General features: G+C 38.6%; 6 protein-coding genes and 3 non-coding genes across 9 annotated transcripts; 6 read left to right on the top strand and 3 right to left on the bottom strand.

Annotated features, from left to right (window-relative positions):
* Positions 1-309: 309 nt before the first annotated feature.
* LOC147285616 (peroxidase superfamily protein) lies at positions 310-2,357 on the top strand. Its single transcript, XM_086245886.1, has 4 exons — positions 310-617; positions 740-919; positions 1,034-1,196; positions 1,307-2,357. The coding sequence occupies exons 1-4, from the start codon at positions 417-419 to the stop codon at positions 1,726-1,728; spliced, it is 966 nt and encodes a 321-aa protein (XP_086102012.1). The 5' UTR covers positions 310-416; the 3' UTR covers positions 1,729-2,357.
* A 204-nt stretch (positions 2,358-2,561) lies between these two features.
* TRNAS-GCU (transfer RNA serine (anticodon GCU)) lies at positions 2,562-2,643 on the bottom strand. The gene has a single exon. It is a non-coding gene; the product is annotated as a tRNA-Ser (tRNA).
* Positions 2,644-2,851: 208 nt separating this feature from the next.
* On the top strand, positions 2,852-5,752 carry TED4 (Plant heme oxygenase (decyclizing) family protein). Its single transcript, XM_086245887.1, has 4 exons — positions 2,852-3,810; positions 4,449-4,672; positions 5,233-5,340; positions 5,446-5,752. Exons 1-4 carry the CDS (start codon positions 3,372-3,374, stop codon positions 5,539-5,541), a joined length of 867 nt encoding a protein of 288 aa, XP_086102013.1. The 5' UTR covers positions 2,852-3,371; the 3' UTR covers positions 5,542-5,752.
* Positions 5,753-5,996: 244 nt separating this feature from the next.
* On the top strand, positions 5,997-6,904 carry LOC147285613 (embryo-specific protein ATS3A-like). The gene is made up of 2 exons (XM_086243475.1): positions 5,997-6,474; positions 6,593-6,904. The coding sequence occupies exons 1-2, from the start codon at positions 6,259-6,261 to the stop codon at positions 6,848-6,850; spliced, it is 474 nt and encodes a 157-aa protein (XP_086099601.1). The 5' UTR covers positions 5,997-6,258; the 3' UTR covers positions 6,851-6,904.
* Positions 6,905-7,052: 148 nt separating this feature from the next.
* On the top strand, positions 7,053-7,124 carry TRNAD-GUC (transfer RNA aspartic acid (anticodon GUC)). The gene has a single exon. It is a non-coding gene; the product is annotated as a tRNA-Asp (tRNA).
* A 224-nt stretch (positions 7,125-7,348) lies between these two features.
* On the top strand, positions 7,349-7,421 carry TRNAR-CCU (transfer RNA arginine (anticodon CCU)). Its single transcript has one exon. It is a non-coding gene; the product is annotated as a tRNA-Arg (tRNA).
* Positions 7,422-7,657: 236 nt separating this feature from the next.
* On the bottom strand, positions 7,658-10,144 carry LOC147285610 (protein BUNDLE SHEATH DEFECTIVE 2, chloroplastic-like). Its single transcript, XM_086243476.1, has 5 exons — positions 9,959-10,144; positions 9,776-9,873; positions 8,997-9,063; positions 8,355-8,451; positions 7,658-8,055 (listed from the first exon to the last, which is right to left on the bottom strand). Exons 1-5 carry the CDS (start codon positions 10,014-10,016, stop codon positions 7,977-7,979), a joined length of 399 nt encoding a protein of 132 aa, XP_086099602.1. The 5' UTR covers positions 10,017-10,144; the 3' UTR covers positions 7,658-7,976.
* A 147-nt stretch (positions 10,145-10,291) lies between these two features.
* Positions 10,292-12,907, top strand: LOC147285609 (uncharacterized). Its single transcript, XM_086244861.1, has 9 exons — positions 10,292-10,407; positions 10,565-10,692; positions 10,928-11,000; positions 11,549-11,631; positions 11,854-11,892; positions 12,016-12,086; positions 12,158-12,272; positions 12,435-12,580; positions 12,744-12,907. The coding sequence occupies exons 1-8, from the start codon at positions 10,362-10,364 to the stop codon at positions 12,507-12,509; spliced, it is 630 nt and encodes a 209-aa protein (XP_086100987.1). The 5' UTR covers positions 10,292-10,361; the 3' UTR covers positions 12,510-12,580; positions 12,744-12,907.
* A 376-nt stretch (positions 12,908-13,283) lies between these two features.
* On the bottom strand, positions 13,284-16,393 carry LOC147285608 (FkbM family methyltransferase). Its single transcript, XM_086244250.1, has 2 exons — positions 15,468-16,393; positions 13,284-14,042 (listed from the first exon to the last, which is right to left on the bottom strand). Exons 1-2 carry the CDS (start codon positions 16,074-16,076, stop codon positions 13,680-13,682), a joined length of 972 nt encoding a protein of 323 aa, XP_086100376.1. The 5' UTR covers positions 16,077-16,393; the 3' UTR covers positions 13,284-13,679.
* Between the last annotated feature and the right edge of the window lie 89 nt (positions 16,394-16,482).

The following is a 16,482-nucleotide window of genomic DNA, read 5'->3' as shown; positions in this document are numbered from 1 at the left end:
GAAAAAGGACTTTAACAAACAACATCAATAGTGGGAAAAACGCGTCCGTGGACGAATAAAGCTAAAGAATCGGATCAAAGATAGCAAGGCCTACTCCTTTATCTCAATTAATTCAAATACAACATGCATATGTAGTGAAATCCACTTCCAACTCTCCCATTAATAAGAAAAAACAAAAATATAAAGAGAAAATCACCATCTTCTAAACTTTGTAGGGGCCCCACACGTTCCACTAATAAAAGGGTTACAACTTACAAGCCTAAAATCCAATTGAACAGAGACATGGGGAGAAAGTGGTTCATGCGCAAATCCCATTTATAAACAGAGCAGTGGTACATGTTTTGGCAGTGAAGACTGAAGAGTGAATTAGCAATTAGTACCCAATTGGGTTTGCGTTTACTTGTCCATAGTAAGCTATGAAAGCTATTGGGTTGGTTTCTCTTGTCATTCTGGTTATGATTTGTCCTATACAAGGTCAATTGAGAACAGGGTTTTACTCTTCTTCATGCCCAAAAGCAGAGGCCATAATCAGGTCCGCGGTTGAATCATACTATAACAATGATCCAACCATTGCAGCTGGCTTGCTTAGGCTTCATTTCCATGACTGCTTTGTTCAGGTTTTGTTCTCTTCCTTTGCTAGCTGAGATCCTTTTTAATTTTGTGCATGTTGGACATGGAAAATTTGCATACTTGTTTGGGCTTCATTTTCATGACTGATGCTTGTGTTCATGTTCCACAGGGCTGTGATGGTTCGGTTTTGATTAAAGGCTCTTCGGCAGAGATAAATGCATTGCCGAACCTTGGGTTAAGAGGATTTGAAGTAATTGATGATGCAAAAGCACAACTAGAGGACTTGTGTCCTGGAGTTGTTTCATGTGCTGATATACTTGCATTGGCTGCTCGCGATGCTGTTGACTTGGTAATATATATCTCCAGCTCTCTCTATTTCGTAGCTCTAAAGTGAAATTTCTGTCAAATCTCGTCGCTAAAAACTTTTTTTTTGTAGTGACACTTTTTGTATCTTCTATTTCAGAGCGACGGTCCAAGTTGGAAAGTGCTCACTGGAAGAAGAGATGGCAGGATCTCTTTGTCATCTCAAGCCTCGAATTTACCTTCTCCTCTTGATTCTGTTGCTGCCCAAAGGCAAAAGTTTGCTGCTAAAGGCCTTGACGATCAGGATCTTGTAACTCTAGTTGGTAATTAAACTCTCTTTTTAAGCAAAAGAGCTATAATGATATATATATATATATATATATGTACAAACAGTTCTAAATCTATTTATGTGGAATTGAATGCATCTATGCAGGGGCACATACCATTGGCCAAACAGACTGCATATTTTTCAGGTACCGTCTTTACAATTTCACAGCGACTGGCAATTCTGACCCAACCATAAGCCAAGCATTTCTGGCACAACTCCAAGCTCTTTGCCCCAAAAATGGTGATGGCTCTAAACGTGTGGCATTAGACAAAGCCAGCCAGACCAAGTTTGATGTGAGTTTCTTTAAGAATGTGAGGGATGGTAATGGAGTTCTGGAGTCGGACCAGAGGCTTTGGGATGATGCTGCAACACGCAGCATAATGCAAAATTATGCTGGGAACATAAGGGGGTTACTGGGCTTTAGATTTGACTATGAGTTCCCAAAAGCTATGGTCAAAATGAGTAGCATTGAGGTGAAAACTGGTGCACAAGGAGAGATTAGAAAAGTGTGCTCAAAATTTAATTAATCACCCAAAAGCGTAACATGTACGAGCACATACAAAAATGTGCAAATGGCTACAATTAATATTGTAGAAGTGATATATATGAAGGATCACTCATTGCCAAAACAAAAGGAAGAAGAAAGTAGCTTGATAAAATTAGTTGATGTGGTAACATCTCAGCCATAAACAAAAAAAAAAAAAGTAGAGGGTTTAGATTAAAAGTCAGGTACCAAAAAATAAAAAATGTAGAGGGTTTTGATTAACATCGCAGCTTGAACAACCCTTTGTTTCTTGTTTGGGTGGAGAAGCATTACTCAAACACCAAAGCTGCTGCTGCTCAAACGCCAAAGCAGGATCAGCAGTGTGCGGCAATGAGGAGAACTAAACCAAATGGCAGCGTTTTTTTAATCAGCACCATAAGCAGAGGATTCGTGGGTCCCCTCTCCGGCCAAAACATTGTGGTGGAACTTGAAACCTGGACCAACTTCTTAGAAAATGTTACTGTTCAAGGCTGATGGGACCAATGCATATCGTATTGGGTATTTGGGTTTCATGGTCTTGTTCTTGTATCATCGTCTGCAGATTCATTGCTTTTATATAAAGTACAAGTTTCACCTTGCATGATAGGTGTGTAATGCGAAAATGCAATCACAATCAAGTGTAAGTGTGTAACTATCATTTTGGGGCCAATAAACATATTTTTCTTAAAAGTTTTCAAACTACTACATCCAATTAACTCGATCTAGTCCACAAGTGATTGGGCCTATGTTACAAAATGGGTTTGACTTGGGCTCATAGAAATAAATGTTGAACAAAAACCAGGGACTTTAAAAAACAAAAATAGAACAAAAAAGAAACGACGCCTGAGAGATTCGAACTCTCGCGGGGAAACCCCATGTACTTAGCAGGCACACGCCTTAACCACTCGGCCAAAGCGTCGTTGGCGTTTATATCTGTTCTCTATTGATATATATATTATATTCTCAGCCTCTTCAACAAAAAAAATTTAAAAAGAAATAATTATGGAATGCCATGCCAAGAAAGCAAGAACCTTGATTGAATCTTAGCCAAAATCTACTTTTTCTTGTTTCTTGCTTTTGTTGCTGAAAGAAACAAAGGAACGAGTTAAAATACTGTTCCAAACTTGTCCACGGCAGAGTCCCCAAACCACAAACAATTTCAAGTCCTATTACCAGCTTGCCCCGTGAAGCAACAGCAACAGGTAAAACGACGTCGTTAACATCCACCCACCTCAGCATTAGGCCGTGGGCATGTCCCTGACGAAACATTCTCTGTTCTCTATTCCCCTATCCATAGCCAGAAGAAGAAAACACAGCAGTAAATTAAATTAACAGAGAAACAGAGCAACCCTCTTCTCTATCCAAGATTCAATTTTGATAGACACAAAACACAGAGAGACCCATACACACACTGCATCAAAATTCGAAATATTATCGTTTTCTGTTTTTAATTTTCTGCTGATTATAATATTATCCATCGCTTTGTCTTGAAGAGTAAGCCAACTGCTGTTTCAAGCCAAACCCATAAATTATTTCTTGTTTTAAAATCCAAAAATTTCTGTACACGCTTCTCTATCAAATTAGTGAATTACACTCAAACACTCCCTCACTCTTCCTCCATTGACTTCATCAATCTTTGGCTTCCAAATGGCTTCTTTAACCCCAATTTCGCAATCCCAGTCCCTTTTTAACAAGAGCCAGTTCAACATACCCCCTTCGAAGTCCCTCACAAGCCTCAATTTAGGCTCTGATTTCTTGCTCAAGAAGTTCTCTGTTTCCTTCCCAAGGATGACTAGCACAGTACCCATGAAGGCTGCTGGTGTTGTTTCAGCGACCACGGCGGAGAAGCCCAATAAGAGGTACCCGGGTGAGTCAAAAGGGTTTGTGGAGGAGATGAGGTTTGTGGCTATGAAATTACACACCAGAGACCAAGCTAAGGAGGGTGAGAAGGAGGTCAAAGAACCTCAGGAGAGATCAGTGGCTAAGTGGGACCCAACCGTTGATGGGTACTTGAAATTTCTTGTGGATAGCAAGTTGGTGTATGATACCCTTGAAGGAATTATTGAAAAGGCCCCTTTCCCTTCTTGTGAGTAATTTTTTGATCAATTTGGATAGTATGTGTTTAAAAGTTGAACTTTGATGGTTTGAATGGGTTTTGTATGTAACTTCGTGCCTATTCTTGTATTTGTTTGTTGGATTACTAACTGTCAATTTTGCCTTTTGCCATATTTCTTAAAGTTCTGATTTTGAGAATGTGTGTTGGGTGTTATATGATTTTGCTAAATTTAGCTGTATATGTTGTGCTTTTGGCCATGTGGGTGTGTGTGATTTCCCATTTTATAGGACTGAGGAATTGCTAATTATCTGTGTAGGTTAGATGTTATGGATCATTTATCTTTCTTTGGTTTTGTATTTGTACGATTTCAAACTCCACTTCTTCATCATAATGATACCGCACCAGGAAAGAAATCCAATTTCTATCAATGCATATGTAATGTAGCTCTCAGAAAACTTTTATTTTAGGATACTGCTTCAGTCTTACCATATTAAATAAAGCTTTCCCTCGAGTAATCTGTCAGGCAGAAGGTTTCATATCAATGGAGTACCACTGAGGCTCTGTGTGTTCTTGCACGTATCTGAATGCTTGTCATATTACATGTATTTATGTAGTGTAAATGTGACTGAGCTAATGCATAATGTTATTATGTTGTTTTTTGGCTGTAGACTCTGAGTTCAGAAATACGGGATTGGAAAGGTCTGAAAAATTGGCAAAAGATTTGGAGTGGTTCAAGGAGCAAGGCTATGCCATACCAGAACCTTCTGCTCCTGGTGTTACCTATGCTCAATATCTTAAGGAACTATCGGAGAAGGATCCTCAAGCATTTGTGTGCCACTTTTATAATATATACTTTGCCCATACAGCTGGTGGTCGAATGATTGGTAAAAAGGTACGAAATACTACTTCGAAAGTGTGTCCACTCTCATATTAATATGTAATGATCAAAATCAAATTGACTTCAGTCTGTGAGCTGGTAGAGTGTAAAAACAGGTTAATCTAGTTTGTGATTCTGCCTTAGGGACATAAGTGATATTACGTTGCTAGATATGTGACTTATCACTTCAGATTTTATCACTGAGCCTTGTTCAAGTGAATAGAGTCTCCAGGATTAAAACTATTCATGATTGATCTGATGCCTCTTCTCTGAATGAGAATATGCGGCCATAGGAATACTGGTATTACTAGAAATTGGAGAAAGTGGGAAACAGGTTTCATTGTCCGGGACCTTTTAGCCGTCCACTTCTCATAGCATGTTAGCTAAATGAAGATCAAATATATGGCTTATGTGCAGTAAACAATAAAAATTTACCCCTCATCTGTTTTTTGTAAGCAGGTGCAGGGAGCTCAACCAACATTTGGTCTTCTTTCAGATGCATCTCTGATGACATAAACCTTTTATTTCTCGTTGAAGTTGTTAACTCATGTGTTTTTATTTTCCTCCTACTTCAGGTGGCTGAAATGATACTAGACAAGAAGGAATTGGAGTTCTATAAATGGGATGGTGACCTTTCCCAACTGTTGCAGAATGTAAGGGAGACGTTGAATAAAGTTGCCCAGGTAACTTTCTTGCTCTTCTTTGCAAAATTTTCTTGTGCATCTCACAAGATGAATGTTGGTTCTTGAGCTCTAATACGTTTATTTATATGCATGATGGTGCATCAGAGCTGGACAAGAGAGGAGAAGAACCATTGCTTGGAAGAAACTGAGAAATCATTCAAATATTCAGGAGAGATCCTTCGTCTAATATTGTCATCCTAGTGCTACTGCTGTTGTGATCTTGTGTAGACGTGAGATTACAATTTCTGTGCTATAAGAAAAACTTGTTCAATATGCAAATAAGCTTTGGCCTAACAACCCCTTTAATTTATGGAGTGCTTTCCAAATGATCTGTTGTGTTTCAACCAGTGTTTCTTCATTTTTTGGTACGAGTCTATGACAAATGGTGAGACTTGTGGTTCTCTTCTGGTCATCTACGAGGATTGGGTTTTGAGGCCTAAGTGGAATAGCCCAATAACAATAAAACATAAACCTGGGTACGTAAGCTTACAGGCCTCGGGCCCGTCTTAAATGGCTGGGTCAAGTCAACTAACCCATAAATGAAACTTTACTTCGCATCAGCACACAGGCTGTGAGCTTGCTTGCATTTGGCAGTGTTAATTAATTTCTTACCAAAAAAGAATTTAATGGGTATCCCTAATGGTGAGTCAGTCAGTTCAAAAAACTATGGCAGTCAACACATTAGCTTACATTTGGTGTGAAACTACTGTGTTGTCCCTGAGATCTTTATATGTAAACAACAGTCATCAGAAGGCAATCAGAGGGGCACGAATGGAGCAAAAATGTGAGTAAACCAAGGGCTGTCAGTGACTCAGTACATAGGAAATAGTGTGCATATATGCCTAAGTGAGTATATGCATACACCCATCACACCCATATGGTGTTTCTCATTTCTTGAAGCAAAGAAATTGTAGGAAAATGATGAAGCTAGTTCTGTTTTCACTCCTCTTTGCCTTGTTGGGGTTCTTGCATGCTGCAAGTTCTACCCCTCAGCTACAGTCCTTCAAGCTCAAAAGTAGTCTGCAGGCTACAAAGAGCTGTCCTTACACAGTGATCATAAAAACCAGCTGCTCTTCAACAACTTACACCAGAGACAAAATCAGCCTTGCATATGGTGATGCTTATGGCAATGAGGTTTGTGTACTGAATTTTGAGAGCGACCCATTATAGAAAAATGAATTTTGACATATGGGTATATTATATATTTTCATTTAAATGATTTAATTTGATCATGTGTACTGAATGTGTACAGGTGTATGCAAAGAGGCTTGATGATCCAGCTTCAAGGACGTTTGAGAGGTGCTCTTCGGATAAGTTCCAGATAAATGGGCCATGTATGCGTGATATCTGTTATCTGAACCTTCTCAGGAATGGATCGGACGGTTGGAAGCCTGAGTTCGTCAAGATCAACGGTCCATATACAAAGACTGTTACCTTTCCCTTTAACAAATTCCTGCCCAATGGAGTTTGGTTTGGGCACAATCTATGTCGTGGTAAATCTGTCCCGTAGAACTTAGAAGTATCAAATTTGCATGTCGGTGATTACAACATCTTCCACAAGTAATAATTCATTGATGGCATTATGGCAATCGTCAATTAGTCTGTTTGGCATTTGGTTGTGGCACTATAATCACTGCAAACCAGACCACCATTTTTCTCAGGGAAAACAATAGTGAAGATATTAAAATTATTTAACAATAAACAACCAACAAGTCGTTGTAGTATAGTGGTAAGTATTCCCGCCTGTCACGCGGGTGACCCGGGTTCGATCCCCGGCAACGGCGTTGGTTTTTAATTTTTTTACTTACATTTTCATGCAAAATTTATGTGTTTCCTAAGTGTTTTTCCAGTTTTGACCTACTTTTCTATTCTCGTGCAAATAGATTTAGTGAACTGAATTTACTCCCACTGGAAAATTTTCTAAATTACTGGCTAAAAGTTGTAGAAGAAACGTGAAGAAACAGATATGTTAGTGAAATGGAGTTTTGCGACAACACCTATCAAAAGAGCGCCTGTAGCTCAGTGGATAGAGCGTCTGTTTCCTAAGCAGAAAGTCGTAGGTTCGACCCCTACCTGGCGCGTTTGTGTTCATTTTGTTCTGCTGACCCTTTTTTTATCAAACAGTTTCTATCATTTTCTTTTTGTTTTTTTGGGTTCTAAAAACCTCCTTCAGAAGTACTCTACCGGAATGATGCTATCAAAGTTCTTTCATTACTCTTATATTAGCTAAATTAGTGTGATTCAGATCGTAGCATGTGAGTAGTGCAATAATAGGTTAACAGGCCCAGTCGCTCAAAAACTTTGCGTTTTTGGAGAGTTGGCATATGAACCCCATTGCTTATTGTTAAACAGAACATCACGGTCTACCTTTCTCATTGTACTTCAACCAAAATGAAGTGACCAAAAGATTGGAACCAGATATGCAGGCAACATATCTGACCCAATAAAATTTTGGCTGGCCTGTTTTTCAACAGTACTAGAACCAATATTACAATGTCTAACCAACACAATTAGTTTTTGACTCGTTTACCAAGTATAACATTCACTACAAGAACAAACTGGGTAACATGTTTTGGTATCTTTCGTTCTGGATAGGAACATTTGGAAATTCTCAAGGATCATATTCATGCAATCTTTTAGGCATCCTGTGTGCTCATGAAGCCACCCACAAACCCAGCACCATTGCATTCTCCGCACAAGATCTCCCTTTTTCCCCTGCAAGAAAACATATAAGTAAGTATCAAAAACTAGACTTAGTGGAACTAACATTTTACAAAGGGCTGAAAACAAAGGCATGGGTTTAGTGCAATTGGGACTAATTATAAGCAGGTCATTTTAAGGGACAAGATGCAGCATTTGTAGTTTGCGATTTGTTTCTGAAGGATAAATTAGCTTTGTTCTTTCATGGAAATAATGATGGGAATAGATGTTCATACAAGTACATTTTGTTGGTCCAACACCAACACATAGCACAGTTGAGAGATACACCAACACATAGAAGTTAACATGGTTACCTGCAAAGCCAACACAGTCCACCAGCTTTAAACTGTCCATTGAAGTGGTCTACAGAATTAACTCCAGTACCTTTGCATTGAGAACACAATAGAGCACCTGGTTGGTGAAAACAAAATTATGAGCTGAAATTCTCAGATGCTTATACTAACAAAAGAGAAAATATTTGCTAATCAAACACTTAAAAATGATGCTCTGCGGAACACTGGCTATGCATAGGCAACATATAAATAAATAGAACATATGGTATCCTGTATCCACCAGTGGCTTCAGTATTTAAAGGTTCTTTCCTCTGAAGAGAAAAATTTAGGAAAAGCGGGGAAATAAAGAAAAACTATTATTTGTGTGTTGCTGCCATCCTGATGAACCACATTGCAATCAGATATTTATAGTTTCTGAATAAAGCATCTAATTAATGGTCAGCATAATTGGTCATATACTCATATATATGAAGCAATAGAAGGTTAAGCCATATAACTTCTCAAGATAGAGGGATAAGGAATTATATATCATGCCAGAGAGCCATCATATATAGGGGGAAATAGTATTACTGAATATGCTTTCAGAGATTTCATTTTAAAGCATCAAGTGATTCAAGTCAATATTCAGCATAACATATATTTAACGACCATTTATGCACTTACCATTTCCTTCACACTGCTCACAAACTATGCTATTGACCTTTTTGGTAGTTTGGTTGCCATCTGTGGCCTGCAAGACAGAAGTCCAAGGAAAAGAATAACCTTCATTATACTACCAAGCACTTCCAAGCAAGCTTGGCCTCGTATTACTTGTATGTGATAATGGGATTTGCACACACAGTCTTCTACTAATATGATCACATATTTTCAATCATGATCAAAGAACTTGTTCACTTCATCTGTCTCCTGAGTAAATTTCCTAAAAGATGTTCACTTTAAAATTACTTGGGCATCTCTCGGCCATCAAACTTCATTATGCACATGTTTCCCACTCTTTGTTACACACACACAAATTTTACAATTCATTTAACCCATTTCAGTGGTAACATATTTCTTCATAAAGTTAACAGGAATGCTACATTTACCACATTTTTATACCACAATTTCATACCATCATACATGGCATTGATACATTGGACACTAAAAATTAAAAAATAAAATCTAAAAAAGAAAAAGGAAATACCCTTCCAGTAAAGTAATGACACATCAGATGGGATACAAATGTGGGAAAAAAAATGTGGGTCAACTAGCATTGTTGTAAAGTTAAATTACCCATCCACCTGTCTCGCCCTACAATGCACTAGAGATATAGATTAAGAAAATGGGGCTCATACCCACCAGAAAATGGCCCAAGTAATGTGCTTGAACAAGGGAAATGAATGTTATGCAACCTTTTTTAAATTCAACAAATGGGTAAACATGGTTCATCTAGAATGTCTCACCTTCACCTCCCAAGACTGAAATTTTGCAGCTTTTGAGTTCTGAAATACTTCATTCACTCGAAGAACCTTCCCACCAACCGAATTTACAATGCATACAGCTATATGAAATCATATTATACATTGAATCAACAAAAACAAAAAGATTAAATCAAATAATTGCCTAGACAGAGAGAGAGAGAGTACTTGGTTTGTTTGAGGATTTGAGGGAACAAACAGGTGTTGAACAAAGAAAGCTTGCCATTCGAAAAGGTTTTTTAGAAATTTCTTTCTTTTAAAACAAGAAAGTTATCAAATTTATTGAAGAGCTCAGCTCAGTCTGAAGAGGGTATGTTGGGGGGGTTTGGATTGATGGTGGTAACTGGTAAGTGGTAAGCAATACAAGTAATACAGGATAAGACTCTGTTCTGTCCCCTTATACAATCAAACCTTAAAATGACCTCAATGCCCTTGGTCAAGTGACTTGTTTTTTAAAGAAACGTGGTCCTTACTGTAATTTCACCCTTTACAAACAGGGTCTCGAACCAATTCCTGCTCTTCAGAAATAAAAAGAATCGTTTTTGGAAAAATAAAAATCAAAGTGAAACAAATGGCGAGCACTCTCTTGTTAGCTCCTTCCTTTCTGTCTCTACAAAGTAAGCTTGGTACTTTGATTTTCAGTGTTGATTTTTTTTCTTAAGATTGTGTTTGTGTGATAATTCAGTGGAGAACTAGTGCATGCTAAATTGAATGGCAAAGTGTAGTTTTTTATTATATCCATTTGGCAAGTGATAATGAGTGTATTTCAAGCAGATAGCGAAGTGGGTGGGTTTGTAAGGAGCTTCAGGAGCTCAAATTATGGCAAAGTGATAAATAATCAGAGTTTACTGAGAAAAAATAGTAGTGGCAGCATTGGTGGTTCCCTTGTGGTGTCCTCAGCGGTTTATTACTTCACCCTTCTACAAATTATTTTTATTGTCCTCCATTTTTTGTTCCCTGAAATCGAGTTTGCATATGTTCTTGCAATATGAGAGATGTTACATTATTAAGAAATGAAAATGAGGAATTGTACCCAATATTGCCTCAGAAAGCAAGAATTTTGATTGTTGGTTGATGGGTTTTGCTAATGATCAAATTACGGATGCCACTCTTGGTATTAATTTTCATCCTTGACAGTTTGGAAGGGAAGTCAAGACCACGCAGACTGTGATTCCCGAGCCAGATTATCGGATTCCAATTGTCCTGCTAGGTAGGTGCTGAAGTTTCCCCTCCCCCTCTTTTCTCATCAGGGTCATAACTGGCTTTCTATATGCTAAGGCCTTCTCTGCACTTTCTTTGGAAAGATTCTAACGTATGTTGAAACCACACTTGAAGTTATGTGTGCAGAATTTTCTTATCCCAATTCACTGGTTTAATTGATAGTTGGTAATTTTCTACAAGTGTGAGCCCTGCATGAAATTTAGCAGCATTTGAAGTCTGAGCAATTGTCTCCTTTCTTCATTTCTAAATTTGGTCAGCTTAAGCTTTGGATTTTTTTAGTACTAGGTAAGCCAACTCCTAAATTTGCCAAGTTATCAAACTCGCATCTGACTAATCTTTATAAAAGATCTATCTTCGCTTCTTTATGAGATGAATTTTGCTTCATCATAACTGACCTTTCCGATTTTAGCTGGTTTTAGACTTTGTTTGGGAACCCTGCATATGGTAGCTGCCCTGCCAACTATCCTTTCTTTAAACAAGATTGCATTTATTTAATGGAATCATTATATATGATGTCAAAAATGTTAATTGAAACAGGTCTATCTGGTGGGTTAGCTTATACAAATAATCTTTTACCAGCTGCGCCCATTGGTCTCCTTGGATTGCTCCTATTGTTTCAGGTAACAATACTAGAAATGGGTGGCGTACAAGCTAGTCTTGACTCATGATACTGAATTTAGTAGACATGCCTGCAATCTTGTGCTGGGTTCTGTAGCAATCTTGTGCTGGGTTCTTGTGATAATGGAAACAAGTCACATGTTATAACTTGGTGCCTTTTTTTTTTTCTTTTAATATATAAATTTTGGGAAGTAGCTGAACTTTTCTTTTTGGTGTCCTTCCAGACTACTAGAGTCAGATTTGTCTTCGATGAAGAGGCTCTGGTTAGTTCACTCAACCTTCTTAAGAAGTTAATAAAAGAAATATACTCTAATTCCTTTAATTATACACTCACTCTTGCCTGTAGAATAAATTTAGCTTTTTGTCTCTGAAATTTGTATATTTAGGAAGTAAAGGTAGGAGAGCAGCTTCAAAATTCGGGTGAAAATGTCTTTGTGGGTGGAAAAAACCGTTGGAAGTAAGTATGCTCTCTGGATCAATTAGATTTCATTAGACAGGTAAGTCAATTCACCTATTTAGTTTATGCAGATACTCAACCTTTGTGAATTGGGAACTTTGGTGGCCAAATTTTCCTATTCTGGTGTATTTTAAAGAGACGCAAACAAAGCCTGAAGGACAAGTGCACTTCTTTCCAGTGATATTTGTAAGTGTCCAAGCATCAAGCTTTTATCTGTTTGTTGAGTTCAAGTCTAAATATTTCTGCTAGCAACTGATCATGGTCTGGAAGCGCGTGCACACACACACACACATACAGAATCAAATATTGAAAAAATAATATAATTGTTTGTCGACATGTGACGAGCAGAATGGGAAGCAACTCTATGATGTCATGTTGGAGAGAGCTGGCCCTTCCAAAACTAGTGGCCCACAAAAATCGTGAAGGCTGGAGCATTGTGATTGCAACTACTGAATTGTTCCATCTGATTATAGCAAAGATATTGCTGTTCTGAGGTATGAAAAGACCAATAGCTAGAATGCTAGTCGATGTTAAATATGTTTATCACATGAGGCAGCCATCATGCATTGGCATGATTCAACTAGAGGGGTTCTAAATTCTGGAATTCACTTACTTCAAACTCTCTCTCTCTCTCATACATATTTATTTTTCTTGCAGGTGACAGATTTTAAATACCTTATTTTGGTGCCATAGTCACCTGCTCAGACGTTACCTGTATTCTTATGAACATTCAATTGATGTCTGTAAATGATTATTACATTTAAAGGAATACCTTACACTTTCTATAATTGGGTATTGAGCTCTGTTCAGTTCTTCTCACATGCTCAAATTCCTACAGTTTTTCTTCTGTGTTTTACTTAGATTGTAATGAAGTGGGTTTACTGGGTTTTGGTCATGGTGCCTACCCAACTCGTCGAGACAAAAATTGGACTGAGCTTTTCAAAGGATTTAAAATAGGTTCATTTGTTTGGTTGCATAAAATATCAACAGGAAGAAAACTCAGCAATTGGGAGTTTGGTTCTTTATTTCTTATATGATGCATTGAGGCCTCTGCGCATGAGATGAGATTTTTGAATGGTCAACGATGATGATGAAAGAGAGAGAGTAAACGGTGCTTACTAGCTGAACAAACAATGAAGCCAACATCCTCAATGAATCAAATAATTTTTTTTTCCAAGGAATCAAATAGAAAGTTCAGGTATCAATGAATCAGTAACATCAGGCAGCAACAAATATCTTTACAATTAAAGGCCTCCAAAGGCACACCTAACAAAATGTAAACCAAACAATATATAAATATAAATCTGGTTGAGCTCAACGAGCAGCTTCTTCTGAACTAAAATTCCTTTCAATGTCTTCACGGAATGTTTCCCAAGACAACCAAAAAGCTTGCCTTCAACCACTGTGCAATGGCTAAGTACGCTACGAATTGCAGTCACTGTCCATGTTATAGTGATATCCGTACGACCATTGACTAATTTATCTGGAGAATCATGTGTGATGAATCCGCCTCGGAACATTATATGCAAACTAACCATGATACAGTAGTTTGGTTCTGTTTCTTGTGGAAAAGCTTACGGCACAAAATATATGTTAAACCTCCTTGGTGCAGTGTGCATCTGAACCATGCTGCGTGCAGTGACGGTAACCCACACTATATAGGAACTCCCGTATCTGTATCGCACTGCTATTACTGGCTTGCAGCAGCCGCTCATCTTCCTCATAAATGAGATAAGGTGCTTCACCTGCCTCTCTTGATAGTAACTTGGTTGCTCCTTTCAGCACATGATATTCCCAGCCTTGAACATCAATTTTGAGCAGAAGAACAGGCTCTGATTCTTGAATTACGTCATCAAGAGGGATGGTCCTTACTTGAACTGCCACCTCTTCATTAGACTTGAAAGCCAGCTTTGCACCAGCTTGTGAAACAGCACTATTGTCCAGCCGACCAACCAACTGGTAACATAAACAGGATTAATATGAGAAGCGCAGCAGAAACGAGATTATCAAAGCATCCTGAATTGACATTTAGAAGATTTTATCAATAATCATCTATTGTAGATTTGTAGGTTATAAATAATGAAAGTATCGGACAAAACTGTACAAAACAGTGGATAAGAAATCCACTGAGCTTACCACCAATCCAATTGGATCCATCATGTAACTATAGCACGTTATAAAATTTTCATATCCATATTTAGAATCACCTTGATTGCCATCCTATGTATTCTCCTGTGATATTTACTCCTCTCTAATTTCGATTTAATCATAAATCCAATCATAGATACCAGCTCATCTGAATAATGACACAATATTGAAACCACAATACCATAAAGATATATATAAAAGCACAAACCCATGACTAAAATTTAACCCAAAAAAAGAGCACCTTGTGGAAAGATGATATAGCCAAGGTGATCAGAGGCCGCAGCCTCAAACACAGTGACCAAATCCCTAACGCGATTCAAGTAAATCTCATCACAAAACCTCTGCAAATTCTCGAAAACGGGTTCAAAAGCAAGGATGCGATAGCCCATTGCCACAGCAGCGAAGCTGGCTATGCCCACATTGACACCCACGTCCACCACAAGCCCATGGTCCCTCCCTCCTATTTGAAATTTTTATAAAACCTCCTGAATCGTCCCTCAGATATCGGGTTTTCTAAAAGGCTTGCCCTTAAGGATTCTCACAGGGTAGTGAAGGCCTTCGACTATGTTGACAATTACTGGGTAGGACTGGGGTCCTTTAGTGCAATTAAAAGGTGGGATTGGGTAACTTGGGTAAATTGGGGGAATTGGGAGATGGTTTCTGATGGTGGAGACAGTGGAGTTAAGGTTTAGGGAGAAGTGAGAGGTCAAGAATAACCTAATAAGATGATGAGGATGAGAGTGATAGAGAAGAGTAGCAAGAGGATTCTGGATGAGATGAATCTGATGTGTTTGACACTTTTCCAGGCGTTTTTCCATGTGGACAAATTGCAAATGGGTGGCAAAATTTTATTATTTTTTAAAAATTTCTGGGAAATTTAAGATTGGATCTTTTGCAGAGCTGCAGTTGCTTGTTTCCCTAAAATAAGTGAAGTGGGTTAAGTCTGTGTGGTGTTGGTAGAATACCACCATTGTCTCCTGAAGCCAATGATGACCTGCCACGACACTCATTACAGGTTTTCATCAATCCGACAAACTATCGATTCATGGCTCCAATTCAATCTAATCTAATCATCTCCTAAAATCAAACCCAATTGAATTTCAATTGGTTGCGATCAATTTTCTTAGTAACAAAAAGTTTATGTCTAAGCAAGATCACTTGATCATCAATCACAAGCACAACAATAGCATAAATGAAGATACAAGTAATAAAAAAACGAAAAAAAAAAAGCACCTTGTGGAAGGTAATATTGCCAGGGCGATCGGAGGCGGCGGCGTCAAACACGGTGACCAAATCCCAAACACGATTCAGGTAAACCCCATCGCAAAACCTCTGCAAATTCTCGAAAACGGGTTCAAAAGCGAGGACCCGATAACCCATCACAGCGGCGGCGAAGCTGGCTATGCCCACATTGCCACCGACGTCCACCACAAGTCCTTGGTCCCTTCCTTCACTCTTAAACTTCTCCAGAACCTCCTGAATCGTCCCCGAGATGTCAGGTTTTCTGAAAGGCTTGCCCTTGAGCATTCTCACGATGTTTTTGTGTGGCTTCTCCGGCAAGTTACCCAAATCGGCAAGGGAGTAAAGGAACGGGTAGCGAAGGCCGTCGACCAAATTGGCGATTACTGGGTGAGACTGGGGGCATTCTTCGCAATTGAAAGGTGAGATTCCTCGGTGAATTGGGACACGGATTACGATAGTGGGGTTAAGGTTTTGGGAGCGGTTAGGGTTTGAGGAGGAGCGAGAGCTGAAGAGGAAGAAGAAGATGACGAGGAAGAGAGTGGCAAAGAAGAGAAGCAAGATGGGTCTGATGGGTTTGTCTTTCCTCCCGGCATTAGCCATGGTAATCTGAAAGTTGGTGGGAAAATGTTGGAATTCTTTTCAATTTTCCGGGGAAATGTAAGATTTTCCGGGAAAATTAGGATTGGAGCTGTGCGGATCTACAGTTGCTCTGAGATGGTCAGGGAGGGTACGAACAAGCAAGTCTCTCAACAGTCGACAGAGATTTAAAGTTGTGGGGTTCTTGGTTAAGGATCTCTGAATCGTTGGATAACGGCTAAGATTTAACTCAGCAGTTTGACCCAGTATAACAAAGCAGCAAGATGATCAAACGGCTAAGGTTTATGACGTATTCAACTCTCTCAAACGATTGTGGCCGAAAAATAAAAACACTCGCTCAAACGATTTTCTTTTAGCAAAAGATATTATAGGAAGATTCGAACTCAATATTTCGAATGATATGATGCTC

The sequence above is a fragment of the Dryas octopetala genome, chromosome 5, assembly GCF_963921425.1.
Source record: "Dryas octopetala chromosome 5, drDryOcto1.1, whole genome shotgun sequence".
Lineage (NCBI taxonomy): Eukaryota > Viridiplantae > Streptophyta > Magnoliopsida > Rosales > Rosaceae > Dryas > Dryas octopetala.
Note: the sequence above shows the minus strand (reverse complement) of the source record. Positions and strands in the feature narration are given on the sequence as shown.

Coding starts and splice junctions, on each gene's coding strand:
- TED4 (XM_086245887.1), top strand. CDS start 3,372: ATGGCTTCTTTAACCCCAATTTCGCAATCCCAGTCCCTTTTTAACAAG. Junction 3,811..4,448: donor AAAGGCCCCTTTCCCTTCTT/GTGAGTAATTTT, acceptor TTTTGGCTGTAG/ACTCTGAGTTCAGAAATACG. Junction 4,673..5,232: donor GTCGAATGATTGGTAAAAAG/GTACGAAATACT, acceptor CTCCTACTTCAG/GTGGCTGAAATGATACTAGA.
- LOC147285608 (XM_086244250.1), bottom strand. CDS start 16,076: ATGGCTAATGCCGGGAGGAAAGACAAACCCATCAGACCCATCTTGCTT. Junction 14,043..15,467: donor GCAATATTACCTTCCACAAG/GTGCTTTTTTTT, acceptor TTATGTTACCAG/TTGGTTGGTCGGCTGGACAA.
- LOC147285610 (XM_086243476.1), bottom strand. CDS start 10,016: ATGGCAAGCTTTCTTTGTTCAACACCTGTTTGTTCCCTCAAATCCTCA. Junction 9,874..9,958: donor CAAATCCTCAAACAAACCAA/GTACTCTCTCTC, acceptor GATTTCATATAG/CTGTATGCATTGTAAATTCG. Junction 9,064..9,775: donor TTCAGTCTTGGGAGGTGAAG/GTGAGACATTCT, acceptor TCTGTCTTGCAG/GCCACAGATGGCAACCAAAC.
- LOC147285616 (XM_086245886.1), top strand. CDS start 417: ATGAAAGCTATTGGGTTGGTTTCTCTTGTCATTCTGGTTATGATTTGT. Junction 618..739: donor TCCATGACTGCTTTGTTCAG/GTTTTGTTCTCT, acceptor CATGTTCCACAG/GGCTGTGATGGTTCGGTTTT. Junction 920..1,033: donor CTCGCGATGCTGTTGACTTG/GTAATATATATC, acceptor CTTCTATTTCAG/AGCGACGGTCCAAGTTGGAA.
- LOC147285609 (XM_086244861.1), top strand. CDS start 10,362: ATGGCGAGCACTCTCTTGTTAGCTCCTTCCTTTCTGTCTCTACAAA. Junction 11,001..11,548: donor GATTCCAATTGTCCTGCTAG/GTAGGTGCTGAA, acceptor TAATTGAAACAG/GTCTATCTGGTGGGTTAGCT. Junction 11,632..11,853: donor GATTGCTCCTATTGTTTCAG/GTAACAATACTA, acceptor GTGTCCTTCCAG/ACTACTAGAGTCAGATTTGT.
- LOC147285613 (XM_086243475.1), top strand. CDS start 6,259: ATGATGAAGCTAGTTCTGTTTTCACTCCTCTTTGCCTTGTTGGGGTTC. Junction 6,475..6,592: donor GTGATGCTTATGGCAATGAG/GTTTGTGTACTG, acceptor GAATGTGTACAG/GTGTATGCAAAGAGGCTTGA.